Source organism: Pangasianodon hypophthalmus, chromosome 9, assembly GCF_027358585.1.
Source record: "Pangasianodon hypophthalmus isolate fPanHyp1 chromosome 9, fPanHyp1.pri, whole genome shotgun sequence".
Classification (NCBI taxonomy): Eukaryota; Metazoa; Chordata; class Actinopteri; order Siluriformes; family Pangasiidae; genus Pangasianodon; species Pangasianodon hypophthalmus.
Window position 1 is genome coordinate 18,149,755 of NC_069718.1, and position 22,343 is coordinate 18,172,097.

At 40.3% G+C, this 22,343-nt stretch overlaps 2 protein-coding genes across 17 annotated transcripts in view; one reads left to right on the forward strand and one right to left on the reverse strand.

The window, feature by feature from the left end:
* The first annotated feature begins 853 nt into the window (after positions 1-853).
* On the forward strand, positions 854-7,058 carry zgc:101540 (hsFATP2a_ACSVL_like domain-containing protein). Of its 2 annotated transcripts, none has more exons than XM_034307110.2 (10): positions 854-1,486; positions 3,172-3,381; positions 3,852-4,010; positions 4,905-5,029; positions 5,271-5,465; positions 5,577-5,640; positions 5,748-5,946; positions 6,108-6,205; positions 6,389-6,519; positions 6,617-7,058. In XM_034307110.2, exons 1-10 carry the CDS (start codon positions 1,003-1,005, stop codon positions 6,791-6,793), a joined length of 1,842 nt encoding a protein of 613 aa, XP_034163001.1. In that variant the 5' UTR covers positions 854-1,002; the 3' UTR covers positions 6,794-7,058. The 2 variants fall into 2 exon arrangements, with proteins under 2 accessions (XP_034163001.1, XP_026775571.1); XM_026919770.3 differs by having other exon boundaries at positions 855-1,486; positions 5,550-5,640.
* Positions 7,059-7,787: 729 nt separating this feature from the next.
* The window catches only part of tjp1b (tight junction protein 1b), a 65,555-nt gene continuing 50,999 nt past the window's right edge, over positions 7,788-22,343 (reverse strand). For 5 of the 15 annotated variants that reach the window (XM_053236924.1, XM_053236922.1, XM_026919754.3 and 2 more), the window contains 20 exons: positions 21,097-21,227; positions 20,653-20,758; positions 20,401-20,551; positions 19,733-19,841; positions 19,371-19,590; positions 18,979-19,163; positions 18,691-18,786; positions 18,447-18,529; positions 18,119-18,329; positions 17,833-17,933; positions 16,950-17,303; positions 15,854-16,090; positions 13,812-14,726; positions 13,544-13,635; positions 13,108-13,323; positions 12,630-12,769; positions 11,766-12,198; positions 11,448-11,665; positions 11,126-11,269; positions 7,788-9,157 (listed from right to left, as the gene is read on the reverse strand). In XM_053236924.1, coding sequence (XP_053092899.1) covers positions 9,063-9,157; positions 11,126-11,269; positions 11,448-11,665; positions 11,766-12,198; positions 12,630-12,769; positions 13,108-13,323; positions 13,544-13,635; positions 13,812-14,726; positions 15,854-16,090; positions 16,950-17,303; positions 17,833-17,933; positions 18,119-18,329; positions 18,447-18,529; positions 18,691-18,786; positions 18,979-19,163; positions 19,371-19,590; positions 19,733-19,841; positions 20,401-20,551; positions 20,653-20,758; positions 21,097-21,227 — 4,237 coding nt within the window. In that variant the 3' untranslated portion in view covers positions 7,788-9,062. The remainder of the gene's footprint in view (positions 9,158-11,125; positions 11,270-11,447; positions 11,666-11,765; positions 12,199-12,629; positions 12,770-13,107; positions 13,324-13,543; positions 13,636-13,811; positions 14,727-15,853; positions 16,091-16,949; positions 17,304-17,832; positions 17,934-18,118; positions 18,330-18,446; positions 18,530-18,690; positions 18,787-18,978; positions 19,164-19,370; positions 19,591-19,732; positions 19,842-20,400; positions 20,552-20,652; positions 20,759-21,096; positions 21,228-22,343) is intronic. The other 10 variants (XM_053236927.1, XM_053236925.1, XM_053236923.1 and 7 more) reach the window with 9 other exon arrangements.

The following is a 22,343-nucleotide window of genomic DNA, read 5'->3' on the forward strand; positions in this document are numbered from 1 at the left end:
CCTGTGAGTGTACTGCACTTAATTATATTGTATTTTATGTTAGTAACCTGATTAAATGTAAATGATTTTATTTAAGAGGTACAAAAGCAGGAATAATATTCTGTTTCTTCACTCTAGGAGATGTGGAGCTTTGTTGCTCTTCATTATGAATTCCAGGGTGATGTGCTGCAGTACCACACTGGCTACCTTAACAGTATTTGAAATAATTAGATATTAATCCATAATTAAGACTAGTCATTCCTCATTATGAGGAAAATGTTTGTTCCCCTCACAGTCAGTGGGGTAAAGAACAGTATTTTGCAGCATATTAGAATTTTAGTAAAATTTTCTTGCAAAAAGAATGGCAGTTTGAAGTCAGTTTTTCTTACAGTATTTGAGTGCATAATACTATATTATCTAAGAATGGTCTATTAATTCCTTATTACCTAATACAGTTCTCAGTTACTGTCTCATTATTGCACCCTAGAACATGTCTTAATATTTTCCAATATTATTATCTAAAACAAAAACAGTTCTAAAAGATGAAGGTATAGTCTTGTACAACTTTTTTTTTTTTTTAAATCTCTTGTATGTGTTTGGTTCTTCTTTTCACAACTTTAGTTTAATTTCTTAAAATTTCAGGTTTTCCTAACGTATATGATTTATGAATTTTCTGAAATGTTGAGAGAATACAGCCAGTCAGCAGAAAAAAAGGAAACCCTTACAGATAAAGCAGATCTGCCAGGAAAAAAAAACTGATTAACTTTAACTGATCTTCACTTGCTCAGGATTCTCACTGCAGAAGTTTAGCCTCCTCCTGCACGTGGAACAGAAATTTGCAAACTAATTCCTCTTCCAAGTGGATTTGACGTGTAATCTGGCAACCCCTGAAGCGAAATCTTGGAAAGGATTGATTACATCTATCTGTCTGGCTCATATCTAAGAGCTTGTGATTTCCACGTTTCACAGTGCTGCACTTTCCTTTTCTGGATCAGGCTTTGTCTGAGCAGCAGCTCTGTTCGCATGGCCATGTACGTGTGCTTTACTTTCCTTGTGGCTGGGCTGTGTGTGCTGCCTGCTTTGCTGTGGACACTGTGTCCATACCTGCTCCAGGACTGCGCCTACATGCTGAACGCTGTGCGCTTCGGACTGCGCCTGGAGCGCTACAAGAGGAGAGCTCGCTTCTACAGCATTCTCGACTGTTTTCTGGATGCCGTGAGGAAACATCCACACAAACCCTTCATCCACTTCATGGGAGAGACGCACTCGTACTCAGACGTGGACAGAGAGAGTAATAAAGTGGCTCATGCTTTGCAGAAGGTGGCTGGACTGAAGGAGGGTGACGTTGTGGCCTTGTTCATAGGCAATGAGCCTTGTTTTATCTGGCTCTGGCTGGGCCTGGCTAAACTCGGCTGTGCCTCTGCTTTACTCAACTTTAACATCAGATCCAAATCTCTTCTGCACTGCTTCTCCTGCTGTGGTGCAAACGTGCTCATAGTGAGCGAAGGTAAAAGTCTCATCCACTGAAATGATTACTCAATGTGGCAATACACAGTGTTTACAGCAGTGGTTCTCCAACTGCATTCTGTGATTGACTGATTGATTGATTGATTGATTGATTGATTTTTGTTACAGACCTTTGACTATTGGCCACTTGAATGAATTCAGAAATGAATAACTGAAAAATAAGTAGGCATATAAATAAATTCAACTTGGACCTAGTGTTTTCTGTGAGAATAAAAAGCTCCATGACTCCAATAAATAGTCTGAATATTATTGTATTATAATGAATGTTGAATTAGATCAACAATGACAATGACAGAGGCAGGAGTTTTGGCTGAGAATATGTTTCTCTCCTCTTCTCTCACCTGTTCGCTGAGTCAGCCACAGCTGTCTCCACAATTACTGGCCTCCTTTCAAAAGAATGGGCAAAACTGGTTATATAAAACAGAAAGATCTAAATGTTCCTGACCAGCTCTCCTAGAGTAACTGCCTGTCTCCTGGAATCTCCTCCATGCTCTTGAGACTGTGCTAGGACACACAGCAAACCTTCTGGCAATGGCACGTATTGATGTGCCACCTGGAGGAGTTGGACTGCCTGTGCAACCTCTGTAGGGTCCAGGTATCGCCTCATGCTACCAGTAGTGACACTGACCCTAGCCAAATGCAAAACTAATGAAAACAGTCAGAAAAGATGAGTAGGGAAAAAAATGTCAGTGGCCTCCACCTGTAAAACCATTCCTGTTTTGAGGTCGTCTCATTGTTGCCCATCTAGTGCACCTGTTGTTAATGTCATTAACAACAAAGCAGCTGAAACTGATTAACAACCCCCTCTGCTACTTAACTGACCAGATCAATATCCCAGGAGTTTAATTGACTTGATGCTATACTCTGATTAAAAATTGTTCCTTAAATATATATATATATATATATATATGGCTGCATACAAGGAAAAGCCCCCAAACCCATTGTAAAATATGGTGTTGGCTCATGGGGCTGTTTTTTTTCCAGCTGGTGCTCCAGTGACGCACGTAAAGATTGATAACATCTGAATTCTGATAACTGGACAGTTAATGCTAAAAGTTAGATAATTCTACCACGAGGTTCAGGCTTGGCCGTAAAACTTTCAACAAGATAATGACCCAGACATACGTCCAGATCAACACAGAAATGATTCCAAGAACTAAAACAAATGTTTTGTCTCTGATATTGAAAGCTCTTAAAAACCTGTGGTTTTTAATTGAAGAGACAAGTCCACATGCATGAATCAGAGAATATAACCAAGAGTTTCAAGACGTTCCACCTTTTTTAGACACTGCAGGTTCTCTTAAACATATTAATTGTGTGGGGGCTGATATTTTTGGAATCAGGGTTTTATAGAAAACACTGCACTCCTTAAGATTTTTTTTTTTGTTAAAAAAAAAAAAAGAAACGATCAGTGCCCTTCTATGTTCAAGTTCAAAATAAGTCATTGCTTCGGTTATTCGGGTTACCTGCTCATTTTCATGAAGGGTGCCAGTAATTGTGGAGTTGACAGTATAAGGCTGTAACAGCTTTTCTGAAGTTAAACTGGCTCTATTATAGGGCTAGAGACTATCTCATTATTCACCCTGAAGATATATTTGTGTGTTACCCTGAGGATTTACTTGTTTGAGGTAGAGATGAACTGATGAGTTGTATGTTTTCCTGCAGAGCTCTGCGGTGCCATTGAAGAAGTTTTGCCTGCTTTGAAAGAGAAGAGCATCAGCGTGTATGTGCTCTCTGATGCATGCAGCACAGATGGCATTAAGGGCATCTCTCAGGCCATCACACAGGCGCCTGACGAAGCGCTGTCTCCATCACTCAGGGCTAATGTTAAATTCCACAGCACAGCGCTATATATCTACACATCTGGAACCACCGGTAATAGACTACACAGATGTTACAGGCTTTCAGACAACAGTGGATTTATTCTAAACACAATCAAACCTAATGAAACATTGAAGAAGCATTTCCTAATATTCTTAGCTCTTCTTTATACACAGACAGGTGACAAATGAAAGGAAAACCGGTGGCTGTGTTATGCTGTGTGAGACATTTGCACATGGTTTGGCTCCTCTTGACACCTTAGAAGGAAGAGTCCCTGTAAATCAGTAGCAAGTTACACTAAATGATCTCCTTTATCCTTTGATGAAACATTTCTATTATGATGTTAGTGGTCTGGTCCCGGATGACAATGCCCCCACCACAGGGCACGAGGACTCACTGAATGGTTTCATGCGCATGAAATCATATGCTGTGGTGTTCACAGTCACCAGCTCCAGTCTCAGAAAATGAAGCTAGATTGTTAGTGTGTTTATTTAATTGTTGAATTTGTCTTGGTTTGGGTTTAGGTCTGCCTAAAGCAGCCATGGTGACTCATGAGAGAGTCTGGGCTGCTTCATTCATCCAGGCTGTTTCTGGGGTCACATCTGAAGACGTGTTTTACCTCAACCTGCCTCTGTACCACAGCGCTGGCTTCCTCATAGGATTCACCGGCTGTATTGAGAGAGGTGCGTTTTTCTACTGCATGCTGCCTCATCTTTATTTCCTGTTTAATTTATTTATTTCATGAGAATATTATATGTTGGAATATTTTTAATACTATGATATAATAAACAAATAAATATAGTTTATCCTACCGTGTATACCACAATTCTCACATCTGTTTGGTAAGATGGTGTGGATTCATTTTCTATAACAGCATGGCTCTAACAGTATTGTAGCTCAAATCACAGGTTTATATTAATGTGTTCATTCTACATTGTTTAAATAGTAACAACTTAGACTGCAACTTGTATGGCAGACACTCCACATAATCTAGGTCTAATAATAAACAGATAAAAGTGTTGTTATTTAATTGTTGATATGGTGTATTCTGTGAAGAGATGTTTATTTAACATTTAAGGAAGGAGTCTCCAGTGTCAGTAATTTATCGCCCCTTTAAGTTTCCCAACATGGAAAAGTCTTCAGGCTGGAGGGTTTTGTGGTTTCTGTAACATGACATGCTGTGTTTTTTTATCTTATTAACTTAATGAGAGAGGAAAGAAAGGAAGGCTGGTGAGGGAACAACTATTTATAGCTGTTAATGCAAGTAATAACAGGATCTTGTTTTGTGGATGTTCCATATCATTAAATGTAACTATAAATGGACAAAATGGTACAATGTGGTTTATTAATAAATAAAATATTGTAATCATTGGCAAATTGCTGGTATAAGAATAATATAACACTTCAGAACATGGTGTTATCAGAAATTAATGAACTCCATTTCACGTCAGGCTGCAACACACCACCCCATTGTTGATTATTTCCCAAACAGCATACCCATCACGTTTTATTCCTTCCGTCAGTAAAGTATGAGCCTGTATCTTGTGCACTGTTTGCATTTCCTGGCCTGGTTTTAGGGAATACTTTAGTTCTGCGGAGGAAATTTTCTGCCTCTCAGTTCTGGGACGACTGCAGGAAGTATAATGTTACAGTGATGCAGTACATTGGAGAAACAATGCGTTACCTCTGCAGTACACCAAAGGTCAGTATTCTGTGTCTATGTAATACAGTACACTATTTATTTACTGATATACGAGAGGGTTTTTTTCAACTGAGCCGCTGCATGTATTCACGTTTAGGTTTCTTTTCAGCTAATTATTGTGCTCCACTTATATTATATTACATACATACACAGTATACTGAGGTATGATTTAAAAACTGTATATTCAAAACACATAAAATGTTTGTTAGCTTTTAATGTCTACTTGCAATATTTCCTACAGAGAGATAATGACCGAGACCACAAAGTGAAGATTGCTATAGGTAACGGTGTACGAGCCGACGTGTGGAATGAATTTTTGAATCGCTTTGGGAATATTTACGTCAGGGAGCTCTACGCTGCCACAGAGGGAAACATCGGGTTTATTAACTACACCACTAAGGTTGGAGTGGTAGGCCGTGTTAACTTCCTCCACAAGGTAAGACTATTTAAGTCAAAGACTATTTAAAAAAACATAGTGAAGAACATTCTGAATAAGCTCATTTCAAACGGTATCTGTCAGAAATTGTTCCCCCATTCCCTGATCAAGTTCGACATCGAGAAAGAGGAGCCTGTGAGGAATGCAGACGGACTTTGTGTGCCAGCAGCTCGAGGTCAGTCAACTCCTGCTCAACTCACTAGCAAAGATTTCATACCCTGTACATGCAATCATATAGTACTGCATCCTGTATTAATATGAATGATATAAATGATCTTGCAGGTGAGCCTGGACTGCTGGTTGGGAAAATCACCATTAAGTCTCCATTTGTTGGTTACGCTGGAAACAAGCAGCAGACAGAAAGGAAAAGACTCAGAAATGTGTTTGTTGAAGGCGATCTCTATTTCAACAGCGGTGACTTGCTGAAAATCGACCATGAAAACTTCGTCTACTTTCAGGATCGGGTTGGAGACACTTTCAGGTAAACTAGCACCATTGGTTTATAAAGGAAAAACTATGCTAGATAATATAGATTGTCAGTGGTGCGCACTTGTTGGCAAAGATTCTTATCATTGCCAAAATGTGTAATAATCATATTAATCTGAAGTATGTCGAGCTGATTAAGTATGGTGTGATTTACAGATGGAAAGGTGAAAACGTAGCCACAACTGAAGTATCAGATATTCTGACTATGGTGGACTGCATTGAGGAAGCAAACGTCTATGGCGTCATGGTCAAAGGTAGAATCAACAGTGGCGTATATGTGAATTATGCAATATTAAGTGTAATTTGGGGCATTTAAGGTCCTGCTCTGGTGAGTGGAAGACTGTGACCCTCAGCTGTTCAGCTCTATGTTTATTGCACATTGTTTGAAATAGTCAAGTCAGTTTGGATAACTGAATTAATTTTAATTCTGTCTTAAGGGCACGAAGGGAGGATTGGAATGGCGGCTGTTGTGTTGAAAGAAGGGAAGGAGTTTGATGGCATTGACACATGTAGAGTTTTAGCTAACTACCTACCAGTTTATGCCAGACCTCGTTTCATTCGCATTCAGGTAAGCCATGTTTATAACCCAGTACTGCTGATTGCAGTATTTCAGTCTTTCTTTGTATCAAGCTGTAGTTTTTCATCAAAACACATTTCTCTTTCAGAGTTCTTTGGAACTCACAGGAACTTTCAAGATGAAAAAGGTGAAGCTGGTGGAGGAGGGCTTTGATCCAGCGCTCATTCGCGACCCACTCTACTTCCTTGATCTAGTTGAAAAGAAATACGTTGCTCTCACTCAGGAAATGTATAATTCAGTGATTGCAGGAGACATTAAACTATAAGTCTGGAAATGTAAAAATATGAGTATACTTTAAAAATGAAAGGTTGTTGTATGTGGCCTTGTGAAAAACAATAGCTAATGGTAAACTAGTTGCAGACTAATCTCAGGGAGGAGCCTGGTTTCATCTTTGTCAGTTTTTAATATCCATTGACTAATTCAGTAAACAAACTTTTATGCTGTGACAATGATTAATAAAATGTAGCATGTTTGTTTGATCATAATGTACATTCTGTTTTATAAGTAATAAATGTACTTATATCATTCAACTGGTTTAAATTTCATTCAGTGGTTCAAGTGTGTTGCCATGAGAAAAGTCCATATCCTAAAGATTTTTCCCCCCCCAGCTCACAGCTGTAATAACCACAGAGCCAGTGTAAGTAGGGCAAAGGCCGACTTGGGGAATGAAGCCTACAGACTTTCTAATGCAGCTCATTTCTGAGTGCAAGTACTTATCAGCTTTACTGCAGCTTGGGCTCTTTTTACCCACCGCTGAGGGTCATTACCCCATGAGATAGCATCAAGCCAACCTTTGTACCTTTTTCACACTGGATACACCTTAACTGTTCTACAGATGTTCACAGTGCTGACACTAGAAGCATGCGACATTACTTTAAAAATGAATTTATTTAATACAGTGGTATATTTAGAAATGTGCAGCAAAAAAATATTTAAAAAAAAACTGAAAACAAAAATGTCAGCCTCATAAAGAAAAGAAACTCAGATTGGGTAGAAGCTGTTTTATATCAAAAGAAAAGAGTACTGATGTGCCTTATTAAATTGTTTACTAGTACAAAAATACATTTCAGGGCACACAATACAGCATCCAGTATCACAAAGTACAGGACCACTCCCCACAGCGGCCCCTTCTTAAGTACAGAGTCATTAAATTATTGAAACCGAGCACTTTCCTATTCTGTAAATAAGAATAAAAATGTTTTGTGTTCTTACTTTTAAAAATGCCATTGAGTAGAGATTTATGTATATGATGGTAGAAAAGGATTTTTTTTTTTTTTTCATTACTGCTAAGTTTAGTTCCAAGGCTCAGGGGTATTAGTGTAATACAAACATAACCAATGTAGTGTTTTTTCTTTTTTACTTTTTTTTTTTTAAAGAATTTTTTCCCCTTATTAGTTTTTTTTTTTTATACAAAATAACAAAAATGTACAAAAGTTCATTTACAGCGAACCAAGGCCATGTGCTAGCAGTATATACAGCTATAATTTAAACATATCCTAGTGTTTTGTGTATCTTTTACTTCATATGCATAGCAGTAAAATAAAGCATACCTGTTCATTAGCCTCGATAACTGGTGTGCTAAATCCAATCCACTAACATGATGGGTTTCAAATGGTGAGAGAATTTAAATATCCTTTATAATTTCACTCAACAACTTAAAACGTAAAGTTTGCATGTGGTTTTGTTAAATTAAATGTTAATATGCAGGTAAGGCATCACTGCTCGCAGTGTAAAGATGGGGAAGTTGGTGTTCTGAACGTAGTAGCAGGTGTCTGGACCTGAGTCGTAGCACATGCATAGATCTCTAGACAGCAGGAGTTTTGCCAGTGTTCATCTATGGTAAAACATCACTAGAAAAGGTCTGTTCAAAATGTAGAGCCCATTTTAAGCCCGTGAAAGTAGTTCATCAGCAATAAGCAGAAAAGTTCTAATCCTTCAGAAACACGTCTTCATAACATTTTAGTGTCCTTCATTCAAGTCCCCAGAAAACAGGCTCAGAATTATGCAGATCCACAGCAGTCCTCACGTACACCCACAAAAGCAAAACACGCATGACCACAGACATCACAAACAAAAAAGGTATGCATTACACTTTTTTGTTTGTGAGCATAGATGCAGAACTGCAATATTTAAAACAAATTATTTATTTTCTTCCTTCATTTAAATTGTCTTTTCTATTTTTTTAAAAAACAATTTAGAGACAAATGTCAAATGGGATTATTTCAGTCTGTCCGTGGTACTGGTCATGCATTCTTCATTTAATAAACTTTTATTCCATCCATTTCATATTTGGCAAGCCTTCAAGCACCAAAACAAGAACAATAAGAATGAGTTTTGTGGGGATTCAGCACCAGAAGGAGGTGCTCTCTTTGTCCTCCAACCAAATAAACTCTGTCTTGCAACTGTCCACAAAACGAGAAAAGAATGACTCCATTGTAGAGGGGAGCAGAGAAGAGGAGAGAAGGGGGGGTGGAGGGGGGCTTTCGTAATGTTCTCCAATGACACTTTCAGTAACAGACCAGCTGTCGCCCTCTTCAGAAGTGGTCAATGAGTACAGATACACAGTTAGCGCCCACCAGGTAATTGGGGTCCCCTGGGAGAGATTTATTCTGCCAGCATTTGGGGTCACCTGCAGAGAAATCAGAGGGTAAACAAAGAGAATCTGTAGACAGCCAACGTCACTTTGTGTTTAATGTTTAAATCAATGGCTCTCAAAGTCAGGTCTGGGAACCTCCAGGAGTCCATGAAGTGAAACCAGGGGGGCTGTGATTTTTTTAAATTTTATTTTTATTTTGTTACAGTGGCAGAAACCTACCATTATTCTTTTAATGCATTTGTATATACTGGTATTACATTTATTATTGAGATTTTGTATTGAATGGTAATTTTGAATTGAATGGGTTTAATCCAAATCTGAACTTATAAAAAAAAAGTTGGCCGAAAATTAATGTCAGCTTGAACACAATGTATTCTGTGGTTGGAAAGTTCTAGTAAAATATTTACAGCTCCAGTAAAAGAATATTATAATGTACATTTAAATAATGAGCCTAATATCTGAATAGTTGGATCATGTTCATGAAATAAGTCTGCACTGAGGGGTCTGTGGAATTATTTTAACAGTTAAATGGGTCCCTGGCTGTAAAATGTTTGAGAACCCATGGTTTAAATGATTAAATATTGGAAGAACACTCCAATGTTATAAATGGGAAAATAAAGTTTTTGTGTTTTTTCCCCTCTGTTGAATATTTTAGCTTTTTTTTTTTTTTTAAATACTAAATTTTAATGCCCTGAATGTGTAAATCTGTTTGCAACAACAGGGTTTTTATGATGATACAGCTGAAACATTTCTTTTTAGCACTGCAAGCATCATATGGAAGAGCAGAAGAGTTAAACTGGAATGGAAACAGAAATAGAATGATAGCCAAGTTGACACCCAAGCTGAATCAGTACCATATCCACCAGGGATGTATCAACCCTCTTTTAAAAAAATTTCATACAACTCTGATATGAATGCACTGCACATCAACTGATATCCAAAACTGAGTCTGCTGTCTGAAGGTCTTTGTTACTAAGCTATGCAAAACATCACAAGCATGATGGCAGAGTGCTTTAACATGCACACACAGTGTTGAGTCAGTCAGCAGCACATGATTCACATGACTGTGGTGGTCCTCCGAGCTGGTACATCATAACATTATACATACTGTTCCATTCACTCATGTGGTTAACTACGCTGCTTACACAAAACTCACATGCAAATCACACAACCATCTTGTATGCCAGACTGAAATAAAATAAATAATAATTTTAAATCATCATAGACACTATAGTTAGTGTGCTAATATACAAGTTAGTTAGTGTAGCAACAAGATGTCCTTAAGTGGAGTACACCAGTTAAGCATAAATAAATATTAAAAGAAGATAAGCTCTTTGACTGTATGCCATAGTTAAAAAGGCACGTTACATCACATACCAATGAATGTCCCAAAAATAACCAAGTTCTTATTTTAATTATAATTCAACATAGAAATATTGGCAATGAAATATTTTCAATTCAAAGTGCAAGTCTCCTTATATTCACTCACTAACTAGTCTAATGTCTGTTCTCCATGTTGGGTTCTCCTCACTTGCCTGCCAACTTGGGATCTGATTGGGAGGTAAAAAGCATTTTACATCACACACTGCCTTTCTCTAAAATTACAGTTTTTTCATCTTTATAAGCACTGCACTGTGCTTCTGGCAGCAGCACCTTTCACCCTCCTAGCCGCTGCTTCCCATAGGATTACACGTGAAATGTAGATTTAAAAAAAACACACTTTCAGAGCTATTTAGGTAACTCTGCAGCTGCTCCCATATCAACAGGTTATCACTGCTACAGTTAAACATTACCTACATAACCCAGATAACAAGCTCGCTCAATACTGCACATTAAAGCACCTCCATCACCACACCGGAAACTGTGTCTGGCTGAATATAGATCCAGCACTTTAGATCACCATCAGTCTGATACTTATACGCTATTAGATTGATACATCCCTAATAATCACCAATCACAAGACCCAAAGAATTCCAGAAGGACAGAGAAAGGACAGCGTACCCGACGAGGAGTCGGAGGATTTTAGAGCAAAAGACCAACCATCAGGGGTCATAGACGCACAGTGTGGCAGGCGTAGCTCCACCGGCTTCAGGAACTTCAGACCATGAGGCCCACACATGACCAGGGGGCTGAGCAGAGTTTCACCTGCATGAACACACTCAAGTGAGTGAGGCTTGAAAATGTCTGATGTTTTCCAGAGGCATTATAACAGCAAACTGCACCAGAATCGGTTTGTTCATCTATTTTAAACACATCAGCATTAATTATTTAACAGGATATCAAGAATGACTAAAGTATGTCTCCATTACACAATGATACAAACCTTTCTCCTTGTCCAGTGGAGGCAGGATACTGTTGTCTCTGCACACTTTAAAGTAGATCTCCTGTTCCACGCTTTCAGGAATGGCTCCCTGGGGGATGATAATACTTACACCCGTCTCGATTGAGCTCAACACCCCGCCGTTACAATTAAAGATGCCCCGTGCTGTGGCAACCACAGTATGTCCTTCATCATCGTCATCATCATCCAGTGCATTGGGGCTGAAAGAGAAAGAGATCATTTACTCTATGCTGAAAGTGATAAAGGGGCCAGAGAAGTGAGGGACACTGGTAATGAGGAGCATATGGTGAGACATTTTACCTGACAGGAATAGCTTTGGGGATAGCATTGACATTGTTGTGCTGATATTTGGGCCTGTTGTCCATAGTGCGAGTGAATGTGTCCACTCCACTATCTGTGTCCAGAGGTTGAGGTGAGAGGTGAGGTTTGGGGTTGTTGTTCACCACGATTGGCTTGGCCTGGGTGTCATTGGGCAAAAGGTTGTGGTTGAATTTAGGGCTCTCAAACTTGCGCTCAAATGGGCGTGCAGTGCTTGTGTAAGGCTTTGGAACATAGCGATTGTAACTGGTGGGAGCAGGGACACTGAGAGTCTTGGGTGGGATGTCAGTGCCATTAACTGGAGATTTTTGGGGAAGGTAGTTGCCTTGGACTGGGTCATCCCGTGTAGGAGGGCGGAGAGTAGACAAATCGGGTTTGCCTTTGGGGGAACTGTGGGGATCTGGGAGAGAGTTCACTGTGAATTACGAGAGAGAAACAACTGTCATTTATTAGAGCTTCACTGGAAAAGTCATCATGTGATCTTGGCTAAACAAAAGGTTTTGCGTTAATACAAATAAGCAATTTGAATGGAAACAGACAATGTGTTCTAAACACATACAAATACAGACACAAACCGAATGCGCCAAAGGTTTTTTTTTTTTTTTTTTTTTTTTTTTTGGAAAGCTTGCAAAAAGATTCAAAGGGCATCTGACTGTAACCATAGGTGTGCATTGAGATTGGGATTTAATTAGGCTACCGGCTTGTTTATATTTTGGGAAATAGAAGCAACTAATTTTGTTAAAGATACAGATATAGTTGCAGATATTTGGCGCACTAAACAGATAAACTGCTTTATAAAATGCACTGCTTAAGAAAGATGTTCAGTGTGTGACTTTAAACTCTTACCCTCTGCGTTGCTGAGTTTGGGCAGAGACGCGGGTGGGATAGCAGGGCCTGACTGACCATAAGGAGCTGGTACTGGGTTAACCTGGGGGACCGGCTCATATCTCTTATCTACAGGGCTCACTTTCTCCCCTGACTCCGTCCTGAAAAGCACGGTTGTTCAAACATATAGTTAATACAGATGCACATTCAAGAATGAATCAGACTGTATTAAAAATTCATGTTATTTCATATTATTAAATAAAAAAATTATCATCACAGTTTATGATATGTCATGATGCAAGAATGCCAACCTAAGCCTGTCATAAACTCAACCAGCTCAGAAATGAAACTGGAAATAGTTTTGCCTGAAAATCGCAAGTCATCCTGTCACATATCCAGTATACTATTTGCTTATCCTGCTATACTGCCATCCTAGTATACCATCATACACCTACACTCAAATTTCTCAAGTGTAATACACCTTTATTATGGTCTATACCTGTTATAAAGGTATCCTAGCTGAGGCTGTGCAGGTTTAGCCAAATCATGGAAGCGATTGACTACAGGCTGAGTCACAGCCTTGTTGTCAAAGCTGCGGCGGTCAAAGTAGGACAGCTGTTTCCTGTAGTACTCCTCATCCTCATCAGGGTCGTAGTGGTTGGCACGAACCACGTCATCTCCTAATCGAGACTGGGGTTTCTGTGGCTCCGGAGCCCTATTTAGAGAGGCATGATGAGGGAAAATTAAAATGGACACATTAAGACAAATTTTCTGGTGTCCTACATCTCATGCATTAGCTAAAACCTAAAACACATAAGCAGAGTGCATTGTATAAACCTGTTAATAACCACAAAGCCATCTGAAAGCCACCTTTCTGACATAGAGGATAATCACCACAACATATGTTGACATACAAAACAGCTCGTTTTGGTTACCTATATGCAGGTTTCTCCTGTTCTAGATTGTTGAGAGAGTTGGCCTTGGACACCGGGCCAGGGGCAGTCACAGGTTTGGGGAAATCTGTGGGCTACATCAGAAAATGACACTGATTTAAAAATAATTCATCAGTACACCAAATTATGAGACTTATAGCTCAAACCTAGATAAATCCCATTTTGTTTTGTAATTTATTAAATAAATAAATAAATAAATAATAAAAAATAAATAAATAAATAAATAAAAATAAAAATAAAAATAAAATACCCTGATCCCTGGCACGTCTCCAACCTCCTTGGCTCTGTCTACACTCACAGAGCGCTTGTTCTCAAACATCTTGACCCTGTTGAGAACAGACTGGGGTTTCATGGCAGGATCCTCCTCCTCTGGATCTTCTCTGGGTGGAGGAGGCAACGGTTTGGGAGCTGCAGAGTGTATTGGCTCCCCTGGGGACAGCACAACTTCAGGTTTAGGAGGAGGAACTGGAGGGTCAGAATTCAGAGGTTCATGTTGTCCTGGTTTGTAGCCACGGTTTGGTAGCCCTGGGTTATATGAGGGTCTCAGAGAAGCGTCTCCATAATACTGCTTGGGAGGGTCAGGGGAGCGGGGGTTATTGATGGGGAAGCCATGGGGCTCTGGTTCATAGGGAGAGCGGGCATCATACACAACCGGGGGAGGAGGAGGAGGAGGTTCCTCATAGCGAACAGGCCCTGGTTTTCCATGCCGTGGTGGTCGGTTATCATACGCCACAGGTGGCTCATCATAGCGAGGCTGAGGAGGGCTATAGTCCCGCGTGGGCCCATCCTCATAGGGGGAGCGGGGCTCGTAGCTCAGAGTGGGAGGCTGGTGGCCCTGAGGATAGCCTGACCCAGCTGGAGGAGGAGGAGGCTGGGACGAGGACTGCTGGTCATACTGGGGCCACTGTTCGTCATAATGAGGCACGCGGTTGTCATAGTGCAGGTGCGCATTGTAGTTGTGAGGCTTTGGTTGTGCGTAGCCGCCACCGTCATAGCCGTAAGGCGGGTGGTCGTACTCGCGGTATGGCTGTTTGTCCTGGTACACAGGCTGGTGGCTGTAGGACAGAGAGGATGGGGGAGCTAAAGATTGCGGCTGCTGGGGCTTCATCATGTGATTTACTCGCACAGGCTCATCCACACTGTACAGATCCTTCTTATACATCTGCTGGGAACACAACAGCAAACACAGATAAAATAAGTACCTAAGAGATCTTATGCCTTTAAACTGATCTGGAAATTGGCCCAATATACAAGAAGAGAAATAAATCTTATTAGGAAAAAAAAAAAAGAAATATTTGTAAAACAAAACAGCACAAGCTGTTCAAAATCACCATAATGCTCTGTCAAAACAGACCAATCATCAAACTCGCACATATCCTTATGCAGAAAAAACAGCTTATACACATTGTGGTAATTATGCAGTTAACAGGCAGATTATCTCAGTTTAACATATCCAGATCTACATACCTATACGATTTGATAAGAAGCCTTTCAGTAATGACAGCCAAAAGAATATTACGTATTCAACTGGAAGACTTCATCAGCTTGAACAAATTTAGGGGAACATTAATTGCTTATTCATGCCTGAAAAGCTACTTTCAAACATTCTGTAGCCTGAAGACAGTAAAATTGTAAGAAATGCTTTAAATTATGCATTTAGAGTGAAATGGTAGATACATTTGCTACTTAATCTCTTTTTTTTAATATACATTACAACATTTAAGATGTTATCTTTAATAGATTACATTAATTCATTTTATATGGTTATGAATACTGTCTGCAGGTTAGACTGACATGCAGCTACAGACAACCATTCTTGCAAATCAGATAATGTTCCATTTGCAATTCCTTGTTCCACTACATCATCTACAGTGTTCAGTGCAGCTTCTACTTCTATGACAAAATGTGTGCTACTTCTCTTAAATACTACTTCTACAGACAGAACAAGCTAAAAGAAATCTCAACAGTAGGAGCCATGCAAGAGGTAGGAGAGGTGAGAGTGAAGAGACTAATAGTGAGAGGCCTCTTTCCTAAAATCACACAGATGTAACAGGCCTTCTTCCTTTTCCCTCACACATCAGGTGCATGTGTACCAGTCACCCATACTCTTGAGGTGGCAGAGGCACACACAGCACAGATATGGGTGGGCACAGTACACATGCAAACAGCAGAGTGGAAGGAAATAGCATTGTGCAAGAAACAGGCAGCTTGAAAAGAGTGAGCGAGCGGGGCTGAACCAGGCTTAAGCGGGCTGTGCCCGGGTCCAGCTCATGGTGATGCTACTGGTGGTACCTTTGGATGTGGGCTGGGTGCGAGCGACTGGTGGGGGTCGTGTGTTGGGGCCTGAGCGAGCTCAGGATCGGGCTGGGACTCGGGTTCTGGGGCGGGAAGGTTAAGTGAGTCGGCCTGAGCGGTGCCAGTTGGCTCCTTGGATTTCGTACCCGCTAGTGGTGCGGCAGGCTCAACAGCAGGGGGCACTGATGCCACTGCAGGGGGGAAGGAGGGCAGGGCCACAGCAGCCTCAGCCTGCTGTGGAGTACGGGGCACATAGGTTATAGACACATGCTACCAAAAGCACATTCCTATAAGCACACAACCTGCTCTGTGGGTTTTTTACACTAGGTCTTTAATTAATGCTTGACCCCTCCAGGCTGCTAAATCAAACACACTCAGTACTGCCCAAGAATCAATGATGGTTAGCGTTATTGCACACAAGTTGGTCATCAACAACAGGAATTAAAGTCTTTAACCTTACAGAAAGCACTGAAGAAACAGACTGATAAAAAAAACCCTAGCCATCTCTATTCAGATAGCATTCCTTTGTAAGTATAATATCTGCAATAAAATATTTTCTTGTCCTTTTCATGATAAAACCGTTGCACTTGGGGGGCATTACTATGGATTTAGAAACCCATTAAAATCAAAATCAAATCCATCACTTGGTGAATGCCAAAAGTGTTTAATAAATCTCTCACAATTGCTAGATGAAAAAAATAGATGACTTAAAGATACTAAAGAGGCTGACTCAAATTAGACCTTTTATTTCTTAAAAAAAAAAAATACTGAAATAGCTAAAAATAAAGTCACCTGTAAAGGGTGGATTTATTCAAGTGCCCCTTGTAAAAGTAATACCACCTGAATAGGGCCTTTAATATATTGCACAAAAAAAATATATCCCAAAATAAGAGCATGTAAATGTACAACATATCAACTTGCTGATGACATTTCACATTCCAAGTGCACGTATTAGTTCAGAACGGAACTGAATGTCTACCACTGAATGCTGGAAAACCTTCACAGACAACAAAACAGCTTCATGCATTACAATTACAACTTCATAAACTGAAGCTTCACCACAGAGCACACTGGCATGACTTGTGTACCGTACCTGCTGGGGAGCAGGAATCTTAAATCCAGCAGGCTCGATGCGGTTCATGGGCTCAGGTTGGGGAGCTGCATGCTGGTAACTTGGGTAGGCTGGCACGTCTTGGATGACGGGTGGATCCTCTCGCACAGGCTCTGAAGAGCGGGTGATAGCAGGCTCAGTGGGTAAGCCCACCTCATCGTTCAGGGTCTCATCCAGCTCCTGGTCTGTATAGGCACCTCCCTCAGTGTCCGTGTCCTCGTAGTCAGACGTGTGGCGGCTGTCGGTGCTGTACATGCTGTACTCGCTGCCTGGCGCTGAGAGGTAGGACAAGCGGTCATCATGGATGTCTAAGTCATCCTCTGGAGCTCCGTCAGCCTGGAAATGGCAATGTTTAGCAGACCACATAACTATTACGCAGTTTACAAATTAAACTAAAAATGTATAGAAAATAAAAAATAAAATTAATTTTATGAAGAAATGTAGAAAAATGAATAGAATAAGTAAATAAAATGAAATTATTATCAAATAACAGTTTCAATTTCTTTAAAAGAATAGCATTATTTAAGCACCAGCTCAGGGTGTTAATACAACTGAACTGAGAGACTAATCTGCACTCAGTTATTGAGGTCATTTCTGCTCCTGTCCAACAATTCAGTGAGTGTTTTATTAAAAAAAAAAAAAACTGTTTAATGCAATTATTACAAGTGTTTGTGTACCTCTCTGAAAGAGTAAATAATAAATGTCCTCAAATTATGCACTCAGGCACCCCTTTTAATCAAGCCACTAAAACTAAGCTTCTTTTTTATTTTTTTAAGACATTTTGAGGTACGACTATTCAGAAAAAAAGAATTATTATAGCTATATTATAGCGCTGAAGTAAAACATCTATTGGTGATTGGCTTACCTTGCCCTCAGAAACCCAGACCAGCTGGTTCTGCTGTTGCTGGATGGTCTCTTTCAGAGCTCCATACCACCCATCATTCATGTTGTTCAAATTAATGGTGGCTAATTAGAGAGAGGACGAGAGACAGAGAGAAATCAACTGTGCCATCAATCTTAATTGCATCATTGCTAAAATAAATATTCATGTAGTAAAGCCAGCATTTGACACTTGTTGGAATATTCTTTCAGAGGCTAAGGAGAAATGAAGTGGTTATTTAATTTATATATTCTGCCGTCTCTGTACGTACTGGTGAAGAGATGGTGGTTGTTCTTCCTCAGTTTGAGGGCACGCTCATACAGTTTCCTTGCACTCTTTCTGGACTCAGGACACAGCCTGGTCCTCATGTTCTTCACACCCTGTTTGCTGTCTGGGTTCAGAAATACCACAATGGGGTACCACTGGGCATAGTTCAGACGATCCACAGCATTAGGGGTGATGTCCAACACTGCATGCTTATCCTACCAGAGGATACACAGCCCAAGTGGGAAATTTAGTATAGCATCAGCAAAGAAGCAGACTGCAGAGTTAATATGCAGCTAAGTGTTATATGCTGCGGTAAGCACTCAGATACTCACTCTATCAATAATCTGTTTAATGGTATGGAGACGGATGATTCCAGAACTGCGCTGGTCTGTGCCTGCATCTCTGGGCTCACTCTCTGAAGACAAGACACAGTGTTACGCCATGAAAAATACAATTAATGAGGTGTTTAAATCAACTGCGCTTACACTGTACACTTGATATACACTATACAAGCATATTGCTGACTGTTGTTCCAAGGGTATTATAATAACATTATAAAATGTAAACCATGCTCACTGGCAAGCTCAAAGATGTCTGGTTCCTCCCTTGAAAGTTTCTCCCTGGCAACATCAGCAATGGGACCAAACACTACTACAGGTCTCAGGAAACCAGCTAATCATGTAGGAATAAGAATAAAGCAGGTCAGTGCAAAAAAAGCAAAACAAAACAAAAAACATCAAAACACAGGCACAAAACAGACAAAATAAACAAAGACAGACGGATACACTGCAAGATAAATCAATACTCTGCAAAACACAGTGAGTAATAAAGCAGTCATAGATAGCTGTTAGAACAAGTCCTCACCTTCTCTGAGTACTACTCTCTCATAGGCAGGGAATTTCGTCTGGACAGGCTGAGCAGAGAGATCTTCTCTACTTTTCCTCAGGTTCCTCTTAGAGCTCCTTAGGCCACGGAACCTCCAGAAGTCTGCCCTGTCCCCTCCTGCTGTCTTAGGAAGTGTGTACTGCACACTGGAGAGCTGCTCCGCTCTGGAGGACAGAAAACAACATTAGGGTCCATATTTGATTTGTATCAAACATGTGAAATAAAACACCACCCATCTAACACGTTATAAAGCATCTCTGTGTGGTATGGTACATGCTATCTCTTCTACCGGACAGCATTATTATGTCTAAATTTATTATAATACAATTCACTAAAATTGCTACATCCTTTTACTATAGATTACCCGGTACCTGTTCTTGTTGGGGATGATGCCCCTCTCCACCTCCTGGTGGTTCTTGCCAATGCGAATGGCAAGCCAGGAGCCCAGCTTGCCGTTGTAAAGGGTATCTACTACCCGGAACACCTCGCCCTTATTAAAACTCAGGCCGTATGGAGACTCTTTTTCATACTCAAAATGAGTCCGGATATAAAACGAGTCACCCACATCTGACTCTACAATTCGTCGGTACACTAGAGAGCAAAGAGAAATGCGTCAGTGCAGAAGAAGAGAAAACGATGCAGTGTTATGTCTGTTTTTGATCTAGATAATTAAAAGATTAATAAGTATGTGCTTTCTCATACAAAACAGTGAATGATATCTCAACATCCTCACCATCTTTCTTTTTCTGGGCCAGAATGGTGACATCATCACCTTTGGGCAGATCCAGAAGGAACAGCACAGCCTCCTCTCTGATTATGTTTGCAAAGTCTACATTATTGACCTAAGGAGAGAATGTCAAAAGGATAGTCCCTGATCACTGATCTATCAACAAGAGTCCAAAAATAATGAACACACAATAGCCACAGAAAACTCACAAAAACATGGAAAACATTCATAAAGTGAGTGTGCATTACAGAGAAAGTCACTGTTCATTGCTCTCAGAAAGGATTCAGAGTGTGGGACACATACACGGGCAGGCACTTTTGGCAGCTGGACAAGAGAAAATCCCATGTCACTGGGGAAACCACCAAGAAAGTAAGAGCACTTTGGTACAGGCTATGGTTTAAGAGCATTTACATGGCAAACAAGGGAGAACTTGGGAATTTAGACCCCATAAAACTAAGGCTGCCATCACACAACCCATAAAAGTAGGTATAAATCTTGAATACTAAAAAGATCTACTCATCATTCAACAGAGCTAAACTATTAGTCTACTTCTAGTCTACCAAAAAATAAAGCCTATAATGAATGCTAATATGTCAATATACAAATTCACAAAAACCTTTCAGTTAAATTAACAGTTATTTTGTATTGACCATGAGATAATCAGGAAGCCTCACCCTGAGTATCTGGTCTCCCTCCTCGAGGCCTTCTTTAGCAGCAGGACTGTCCTCCAGCACACCAGCAACAAAAATGCCCACATCATTGCCTCCAGCCAGCCGCAGCCCCACGCTCTCACCCTTCTTAAACTTTACCAGCTTCATACTAGGCCTGGAGAAATAAAGTCCAAACATAAACAAATCTCTTCATATCCCTTTGTAGTGGCAAGTTTTTCTCAACTCTGTGCATGAATACGAAAAGGAAACAGGTACCGTAGAATGCTGTCATCATGGGCTACACTTGGCACAGGGGCATCCGCTGGACTGACAGGCAAATCCACATCAGGCTGGCCAGGCTGAGCATACACAGGCTTTGGCTCTGTGAAGACCAGTAAACATGTTAACACACATTCAGACAAATCCACATGAAGTGGCTTCCCTGCTAAAAGAGGTCAAGGCACCACATGGCAGGATGCTACAGGCAGGCAGGGTGTCAAAACTGATAAAAATCATATTGCACACATCTCCACTACTGTGCACACACACTCTTAAGTCTCCTCTCTAAGCTAGAAACTTTTTGATTTAGCTTCTCAGCTAATTCACATGGTAAACCAATCCTTTTAAAGGTTTGCTTTCATATAAACAATTACTTAAACGTACTAATTGCAACAAGCATGCTGGTGACAGGTGGGTCAGGGTATTAATCTGAACTCTGACCTGGCAGAGGGGGGAGCTGTTTCTCCTCTCTGGTTCCAGTCTGTTCCAGTGCTTTATGCGTCTCCTCCACCATTTTAGCAGGCAAGGGGAGTGGCTTTGAGATGCGATCCTCATCACGACTCCTGTGACTGCTAACACAAGGATGAGGTTTTGAATTAAGACACAGAGTATTATTTAAATTACTGTATTGGTATTATTGCTTATTTCCAGTAACTCAAAGGAATTTTTTGTACATCCAAAATACTAAGCTCCATCAAGTCTTAAAAAGCATATACATCTAACAAATATCTACACTAATAAGCAGTGTTGAACATGCAGCAAAGTGTGAATTTTCGACTAAGCATATTTAAGGATTAATGCATGCCTTTTGGTCTGAAAGGTAGACAACATACGAACACACACCATTCCCTCGCTATCAACATTAAGCACACACTCAGTAAAACACGAGAGATAGAGAGAGAGAGAGAGAGAGAGAGACAGAGAGAGAGCGAGCAAGACAAGGACAATGCGTGGCTACAGCAGTTAGGTAGTCTTGAAGGTCACAGCTGTGTTTTGCTGCTCCTTTGCTGGGCTATATTTAGACCAGCCCATCTGATCTGGAGTGATGGAGGATGATAGGAAGGAGAGAGGGAGAGAGAGAGAGAGAGAGAGAGAGAGAGAGAGAGAAAGAGACACTCCAGGTGCTGGTCCTGAGTGCTAAATGAGAAAATGGCCCTTGAAAAATCAGCACATAGCCACAGAGAACCAGAGTGTGACCATTCAGTAACCTTTAATGTCATAGCGGGCACAAGGAGAGCAGTGTTTATAGACTGGAAAAAAACAAAACAAAACAAAAAAAAAAAAACAACAACTCTCTCCTTTACTCTCTTTTCCTGTTTTAATGCAGGCAGACTCCACATGTGGCCCTGTTTAATTCATGATGCTGATGAATATTCTTCCCAGCAATTAGTGTGGCTCAGTAAAAAAGGGCATTATACTGACATTGAGTGTAATGCTGCGTTCATATGCCAACTGTTTAAACAAACAAACAAACAAACAAATGCTGTTCTGTCTATTGTTAGGCTAAATGTAGTGATGACCACCATGGTGAGATCAAAATATTAAATGTGATGTCAATGTTGCCATAATGATTCAGTGGCCTAGAGCTTTATTTGGAATACTATCAAATCGTGGAAGTGAAAATGAAAACTCACTCACCATGTCTGAGTAACTGAAGGGCAATCAGAATCAATAGTGAAGTGCTTATT

Coding starts and splice junctions, on each gene's coding strand:
- zgc:101540 (XM_026919770.3), top strand. CDS start 1,003: ATGGCCATGTACGTGTGCTTTACTTTCCTTGTGGCTGGGCTGTGTGTG. Junction 5,466..5,549: donor GTGTTAACTTCCTCCACAAG/GTAAGACTATTT, acceptor GGTATCTGTCAG/AAATTGTTCCCCCATTCCCT. Junction 5,641..5,747: donor TTGTGTGCCAGCAGCTCGAG/GTCAGTCAACTC, acceptor ATGATCTTGCAG/GTGAGCCTGGACTGCTGGTT.